At 41.6% G+C, this 8,609-nt stretch overlaps 1 protein-coding gene across 1 annotated transcript; it reads left to right on the forward strand.

The window, feature by feature from the left end:
* Nucleotides 1-942: 942 nt before the first annotated feature.
* On the forward strand, nucleotides 943-2,529 carry LOC133814731 (uncharacterized). Its single transcript, XM_062247656.1, has one exon. The coding sequence runs from the start codon at nucleotides 943-945 to the stop codon at nucleotides 2,527-2,529; it is 1,587 nt and encodes a 528-aa protein (XP_062103640.1).
* The last annotated feature ends 6,080 nt before the right edge of the window (nucleotides 2,530-8,609 follow it).

Here is an 8,609-nt window from a genome sequence, read left to right on the forward strand (position 1 = left end):
AATAGAGCTACCTACACTGTTGTGTAATTGCTATCTTTGAGTAAATTGGAACTATGTAACAAAAATTATGTAGAAGATACTCTACCACTAATAAAGGTTGCCTTCAGTGTAGTGTGAAAGCGTCTAATTTGGGCACTCTTGAGAAAAATGCTAAAAATTGCCACATAGGACAATGTCCCTGAAAAAGGCTAAAATTGCCATAGAGGGCAATGATCTCTACTTTCACAATCACACACAAATTCTTATGATACACTGTTAGAAAAAATTGTAAGACTGATACACACTTATTAATTTGGATATAATATTTTTTTTGTGATAGGAGTATATATTTTGTGATATTTTAAAAATAAAAAAAATTAAAAGCATGATATATATTAAATATATATTCTCTAACCTTATAGTAAAAATATGTTATGAATTAGTGGTTGTTACTCTCTCCACAGACATGTCATGAAGACATTGGGCACAAATGGGATATTTTTAGTACTTTTGGTTTTATATATAAATTAAAAACAATATATATATATATAACATAAAGGAGGATCAAATTCGTGTGTATCAGAAGGGCATGTTGTATCAATTTTGTTGTCTTTATCATATATTTTTTTAAGATCAAAGGTTTCCTTTTATGGCTTGTTTCCCAATTTTGTTTTGTGTGTTAATGTTGGCAGGTAATTTTTTTTGGGATACTATCGTACACTTTTCAAAAGTGTATATTCTTTTTAATTCTCAAAAAAGGGAATAAAGATCAAATCTCTATCTCTCTCATTCTTTATATTCGAACAACTAAGGCCCCATTCGAACAACCATCACCATCCTTCTTCTTCTTTTTCTTTTTTGATTTCTTTTTTCCTTGTGGCAATTTTCTCTGTTTGTCTTGCAACCATGGTGAAAACTAGAGGAAATGAGTCTCGGTCTCTCAAGGACTTGAAGGCTGGCTAGATGACTGCATCGCCATCACTCACCAAGAAAAAGGCTAAAAGAGTACTTTGTGTCAACCCAGCCTCATTGACGCAACCACCACCACGAGCAAAGTCGTGGTATCTCGAAGCCCCTAAAGCTCCAACTGAACCTCTTTCAATGGCAGCTCCACTCGCCTCTGTCCTTGGTTCTTCCAAAAAGGCCCAAGCATCTCTCTCTGATGATGCCTCTGATCATGAGGATGCTTCGGCCAAAACCCATTTTGACTCCACCGAATCTTCTGATGTTCTTGCACCCAAGAAGAAAAACAAACGGTGGTTCCAGGTTTCCTCTTCTCAAAAATCCCTTAGGTCCAAAGGTTCTCACCCTTCGAATTCCACTCCAAAGGCATCTTCTCTCATGGGTTCCACTCCTCTCTCCAAGTTTTGGACAAAGGTGAAGAAAATTCCTCCGCCATGTTCCTCCTCTGAATCTGACTCATCTGAAGCTTTTGAACCCTCTAATCTTGATCCACTTGAAGATGGTGCCTCAATTGAAGATGATGTTGAATCTGAAGCCGAATCTGACCCATCAGACGACCCTTCTGTTTCTCCAAAGGGCAAGAAAGCTATGAAAATTCCTAAGATTTGTACAAAGTCACCAGTGGTTCCTAAAGCCACAACAGGTTCGTCTTTTAAAGCTCATTCTTTGAATTTATGTTTCAATGACAATGAGACAAATATGAAGCATTATGTGCATAGAGATGTTATTTGTGAGAAAAAAATTTCTTTCTCTGCCCATAGAGTTTTTGGGGTCATTAAGAATATTGAGGATAAATGGTGGTTGGGATCTTTAACTAGGTTTGATGGTTTTGTCCCTCGGGCTTTTCAGGAATTCTATGCTAATCTTAATGATGAATTGTTTGATAGTAAGTCTTTTATGTTTGGTCACGTTTATGTTCGGGGACATTGGTATTTGTTTAGTGCTGTTGAAATTGCCAAGGTTCTCAATGTGCCTTCTGTTGTCACCAATGATGCGGTGGATTTCAACAAAGATAAGGTTTTATCTGAATTGGTGGGACATAATATGGTTTGGGAACAACACTTGGTTCTCAAAGTGACTGATCTTACTCATTACTATGTCATGCGTCACAAATTTTCCATCAACCACTGGATTCCCACCACTCATAACTCCACCATTACCCTTGACACAGCTTTCTTTCTGTTCATAGTCGGGACTGGTCTCCAAGTTGATCTTGCTACTCTAATTTTTTATCAGATCATTGCCTTAGGAAATGCCGAAAAGAAAGGCCAGTATTTGGTGTTTTCTCATTTGATCTACAAGTTTCTTGATTCTCAAAAGCCTCTCCGATTGGAATATGAAATCGTGATACCTCCCACTGCCGGCGTAGATTACAAACTCAATAAGGAATCCTTATCTTCCAAGATGAATAAAGGGATTGTTCTCAAGGTTGACGATGCTGATTCTGTCATCACTGAACTTGCTGGTGCCAAGACCACTCTGGAAACTATTCAGACAGAAGTTCACAATCTCCAGAATTGTCTCTCGACCATCAAGCAACTTCAACGCACCATGACGTCTCAATTTGCTGCGGGTCCTTCCAAATAATGCCATCTGTCCCTGTCTATGTTTTGGTTGCACCATTTTTGGTTTAAATAAATTGTAAAAGAACACTTTTTGTGTCTTTTTGTTTGGCTTCTTTTGTTGGTGTTGCTTTTTCTCCTTTGGCTTATTGATAGACAACAAGGGGGAGAAATGTTTATCTTGGTCTGTTTACCCAAAAAATGGCTCCTGGTGACGTGGCAAGATTGAACTACACATGACAAACACGTGACGACATTAAGAGAATGAATCCTGTTCGACCATCGACTAGAGCGTCATTCATTTATCAAGCATCACGTTTATGTGCAACCAGTCTGGTCACATACTTTCAATTACTTCCTTTTTGACGTACAATCTTGTTATATTTGCGCTAATTGTAATTATTTTTATTGCCTAGACACACAAGTCTTAATGATAATTAAGGCCCATCGGCCCATGTAATCTTCTTGAGCCTATAAATAAGAATCAAAGGGCTCAAGGAAGGGACTTTTGAACTTTGTACTCTGAGAGAAAAATAGTGTGGTTATTCACCTAGGTTGTAATATTCTTGAGGCTTGTGAAACTCATGAACCCTAGTTCATTGATCAGAGTGTTGGGATTCAACATCAATATGAACACTAAGTGAATGTAGGTCATTACCATCCAATTAGGGCCGAACCACTATAAATCGTTTGTGTTATTTATTTTTCCATTTGATTTTTTTTCTTAATTTCATCTCATTTCATACCGTTTATCTGACTCTGTGCCATTGATCAATTTGAGGGTATACATGGTCTATGTTTATTTTGTCATTGTGATAATTGATTATCTCTTGTTTGTTTTGTTATTTAGATAACTATCACAGGGGGAGTAATTACATTACTATTTTGCTCTAATTTGGTTGTCTTTGCAGGGTCTTTCAAAATAAAGTCTTAAAATATTTTTGTCTATCAAGTTGCCAAATGGGAAGATTGTAAAACCCTGATTGGCTAACTTTATTTTTAGACAAAATATTTTAAAATTGCAAAAAATCAACAACATATCTTTAAATAATTATCACATAATTCAGTTGGTTTTTTAAGTGAAAATCTCTTTTAATGTAAATACAATTTTTACCTTATTTATCACAATCAATCTTTATTGGTAAAATATTGTATTTTATCTTGTGGGAATATTTTCAGGGATTATGTTCATTCAGGAATAAGGAAGGTTTCGAAAATGAACATGGTCAAAAGAAATGACCAATTTATTCTGGCAGATAAGTCTGATGTCGTTGCTGACTCAACACTTTCCTTTTATGCGACAAAGAATTAATCTGGCTAGCAGATTTTCTATATCAAAGAAATATTCTTGTATTGATTACAAGATCTCAGAGATAGTTGGCCTTGGACGATTTCTACACCTATAAATACCCTGCCAAGGCCTTTGAAAATTTTGCCTCTTCCATTTGGAAAATTTGTAAACATTATGTTATTTTGAAGAGTGTTTTATTTGTAAAGATTAAGTTTGTTCACCTTAATCTTTGTGAAAGTGCTAAGTGTACTTGTGGATATCTATCTAGTCCCTTGTAAATAGGTAGTGTCTATAGTGAACGTGTTCATAAGGATCTTCGGGAGAGGATTCTATCTAAGTCTCACTTCGGGAGGAAGTAAGCACTCGCTATTCTTTGAAGAGATTTCAAGAGAATCAACATTTCATCAAAACCAGATTCGTAGAGAAGAGTACAACAAGATTGCGACAATAGTTTAAGAGGGAGTGTTACATTGTTTAAGTCAATGCTTTTGTATACATTGTTTCTTTACTAATTGGTTTATTAGGTTATCTGAATGGATTTAGGTTATCTGAAAGGATTTCTAAACCACGTAAAAATTCTTTTGTGTTGAATTTTTACCTGTTTTTCTGTTTCTGTTTAAAAAGTTGCATAAGTAGTGTTAACAAAACTGGAATCTGTCTAAACAACTTAATCAGTATTCCACATTTAATTAAGTTGTTTATTTTAAATCACTTGGTAATATTAAAATACAGAATTTCAAAATGATAGAAAAAATATTTTTTTTAAAAACAAACTCCAAACTCTATAATTTCAAACATATAAGCCCAAGTCTTTTATTTTCTATCGCATTGCTATTGTTGTTGAAATATTAAGTAAACATTTAGTCCCACATATAAGTTGAAAGAATATTTTTTAACCACAAAATTTTTGGGTTTTATGCCCTTATAAAATCATGTCGGACATGTAACACGATTTCATATTGTCCATAAATGTATTAAAAATCATTTAATTTGACAACCGTGTTACTTTCTTGTTCTATGACATGATTATAGAAATAATACTGTTATCCAAAAAACAGGCACGGATGACGTGACAGGAGATTTCTGAACACGTGGCTGACACCTGGCAGAGTTCTGTTAGAGTATCGACTAGTAAGACATAACAGGCGCGGCGGTTGAGATTTCCTCACGACCAGCATGGTCGCACACTCCGCATATTTCAAAATAATCTTGGGTGAATCAAAGTCAATCCCGAGATTATCTCATATGATTCCTAATTATCCGATTAATTAGGAGAGAATATCTGTAACAAATCCATGTAATCCTCCTTGAGCCTATAAATAGAAAAAGATAGCAGAAGGAAGGGACTTTTTGGCTATTAGATTAACGATTGTACTGTTTATCTCTCTCAGGTCTGTGAAACTCGGAGAACCCTAGCTCTTTGATCACTCCTTTGAGATCTCATATCAATAATAGCTCAAGTGGACGTAGGTTATTACCAGTTTCTGGGGCCGAACCACTATAAATTCTTGTGTGCTTTACTGTTTTTGTCATTATATTCATTCCAACATATCTATCCACATCAAGCATTTTGACTCTGTGTTAGTTGACCAAAACAAGGGTCAACATTCTGGTGCTTTCATTGAGAGCTTGATACGATATTATTGAAGCATAAATGGCAAAAGCAACAAAGAAGACTGGGCAGGCGACTGGGGCTGCACCATCTCAACCGCCTCCTCCTCCAAACGTGACCGAAGACGAGCCACATTTGGAATTTGATGAGGAAGAACCAGATTCCGAGACGCTGAGGAATACCCTGGGGGTATTGCAGGATGAACTGGCCAATCTGAGGGCCAGCCAAGAAAGTGCTGCTAAAGTTATGGCGCGACAGCAACAAGAAATTGAGCGACAGTACCAGGAATTAAGTGAAAGACAGGCGGAGATGGACCGCCGTCAGAGGGAGGCCATGGCAGCCCTCGAAGCAGCCCTACAGTTTGCTAGGAATCAGGCAGCACCTGCCTCACAGCCTGATCAACTTTCAAATGGGCCACCCCAAAGGGGTCCCAATCCTAGCCCGCCGATCCAGCCCTCGAGCCCCTAGAGGCCCGAGCAGCCACCAATGCCTCAAGAGGATGTCCCACCAAGGGATCCTGAAGCGCAGCCTCCATCCCAGGCTGGTCGAGACATAACCCCGCAGCCAAGGCAGAATAGGGCCGGGCAGCAACCCCGCAGTCCTAGACGCCATAGGGGCGAAGAGCCAAACCCCCCGAGCAGAGGGCGGTGTCCTTCTGGCAACAGAAGGAACTCCAAGATAAGCTCTGCTGTCCGAGGCCCCCCACGGCATGATAATGCACGGGGACCTACCGACCAATGCAGGCCACCCTCTAACGCTCGGGAAGTTCCATCCCGAGGAGGCAACCGAGGGGACAGTCGATCCCACCATAGCCAGTTGAGGTTCAGAGATGGCCATGGCTACAATGAGGCCGACTTAGGCAGAGGAAATGCCAGTCAGAGAAATGGAGAGAGAGGTGGGGGCAAAAGCCCACCACCTAGAGAAGACCAACCCGAGAGACGCGACGCTAGGGGGCAACCCAGGCAAAATAACGTCTTTAACCGGCTCGGAGCAAGCGAGCAGCAGCAAAGAGACGAAGATTTGAGAGATGTACTCAACAATCGCCGGGAACGGCACGGCAAGTATGTTCCCCCAACACCAGAGGCCCCAGCCATTCCTGACACCGTGCAAGCCCAAATAGATGCCCTGAACCAGGCAGTACAACAGTTGGTCGGGGGAAGAACGTCTCATATCGAGTACGACAGGAGAAAGGGCACTCCTTTCGTTTAGAGGATAGCTGTGGCAGAAACTCCTAGCAAGTTTAAGATGCCCACGCTTCCGAACTTTGACGGGTATGGTGACCCGGTATCTCACGTCAACAAGTTTGAGATACAGATGGACATTCAGAAAGTGTCCGAAGACGCTGGATGCAGGATCTTTCCTACAACACTTTTTGATGCTGCACATGAGTGGTTTTTCAAATTCCCTCCTGCAAGTATTGTTTCTTGGGAGATGTTCGTAAAAGAATTTTACGAACAATTCTATGTGGGTCGTGTGCACCCAACTGAGGTGAATCAGCTGGTGGAGATACGCTAGCAAGAAGGAGAGCCACTGACGGATTACGTCCAGGGCTTCATGTGAGCAGCGGCTGGAGCCAAAACAGTGGATGATGAGGGCAAGATGATGGCCCTAACTGCGGGAGTTAGGCGTTGTACACCCTTGTGGAGTAGCCTCACGAAGCACGGAGTTAGGACTACCCAAGAATTTTTGGATAGAGCTGATCGGTACATCAAGCTCAAAGATGCCATCGCCAGTGAAGGAAAAACCCCAGGCAAGGATAAGGGGATTGCCGATCCCGCCAAAGCCGCCAATGGGTCAAAACCCAATGGCAACGGCAAAGGCAACGGGAACAGCAATGGCAATGGCAAGAATCGGGGGAAGCGGCCGCATAATGAGCCTTCCACCTCTGAGAATAAACGCGCCAAGGGCAACCGTTATGAACCACGGTTCACTAACTACACTGCCCTTATCGAGTCTCGTGGAGAGGTGTATCACTCCATGAGTTCTAGTGTGCCTTATAAAAAACCCGCTCCCATTCGAAAAGATATTTCGAAGAGAGATACCACCAAGTTCTGTCGTTATCATAATGACTACGAACATGATACAAATGAATGCAATCAGCTGAAGGATGAAATCGAGTTCCTTATCAGACAAGGACACTTGAGAAGATACGTACGGGCCTCGGGAAATTCCCAACGAGAGGCTCCAGGTGGCAACGAGCATGCGCCCACACGCCAACTCTCGCCACCTTTGCAGCCTGTCCCCGTAGCTGGCACTTTACTCACCATCTGTGGAGGCCCGCACCTCATGGGAAGCAGTGGAAAGGCGAGGGAACGATATGCTCAGACCCTACGTCACGACCAGGACATCGAGATGATGACTGTGGAGGATAGGGCATCAAAGAAGGCTCGATCAGAGGATGGTGAAATAACCTTCTCTGATAACGACGCCCAGCATGTCCGGTTCCCACATTCCGATCCGTTGGTCATGGATGTTCAAATCACCAACATGATGGTGAAGAGAGCATTAGTTGATACAGGAAGTTCGGTAAACATCTTGTACAAATCCTCGCTAGAACGCATGAAGTTGTCCGTCAAGGACTTGGAGCCCTGCAACCAAACGATTTACAACTTCTCTGGTGAGGGACTCGCCCCTACGGGGTCAATCAGACTTCTGGTAACAGCAGGTACAGCGCCTGCAACCAGGACATTACTCGCTACTTTCATAGTAGTCGATTGTCCTTCAGCGTACAATGCTGTAATCGGAAGGCCCATACTGGTTGACCTCCGAGTCGTCACCTCAGTATGGCACCTGGCCATGAAATTCCCAACAGACGCAGGGGTAGGACGCATGTTGGGGAATCAGAGAGAAGCAAGGGAGTGCTACAATGCCTCGGTCACGAAGGCAAAGAAAGGAACGGTGAAGAGCACTCCCCCAGAAAGGTTGCAGATGGCCATTGATACACAGGCCCAATCCGATGATAGAGTCACCAAATAGGGTGTTGCCCAAAGTGAGGATAGAGATTTAGATCCTCGCTTTGGGGATTTTGAAGAAGATGTTGGACCCGTCGAGGACCTTGAAGAGGTCCAACTTGACGAAAAAGACCCGACCAGAGTTGTAAAGGTCGGGAAAAATTTAGAAGCAACAACAAAGCATGCACTAGTGGAATTTTTGAGAAAGAACCAGGAAGTTTTTTCCTGGTCACACAAAGACATGGCTAGGA

This window comes from Humulus lupulus, chromosome 2 (assembly GCF_963169125.1).
Source record: "Humulus lupulus chromosome 2, drHumLupu1.1, whole genome shotgun sequence".
Taxonomy (NCBI): Eukaryota; Viridiplantae; Streptophyta; class Magnoliopsida; order Rosales; family Cannabaceae; genus Humulus; species Humulus lupulus.

Bases quoted from the DNA above. Each gene is read 5' to 3' on its own strand.
- LOC133814731 (XM_062247656.1), top strand. From the start codon at position 943: ATGACTGCATCGCCATCACTCACCAAGAAAAAGGCTAAAAGAGTACTT.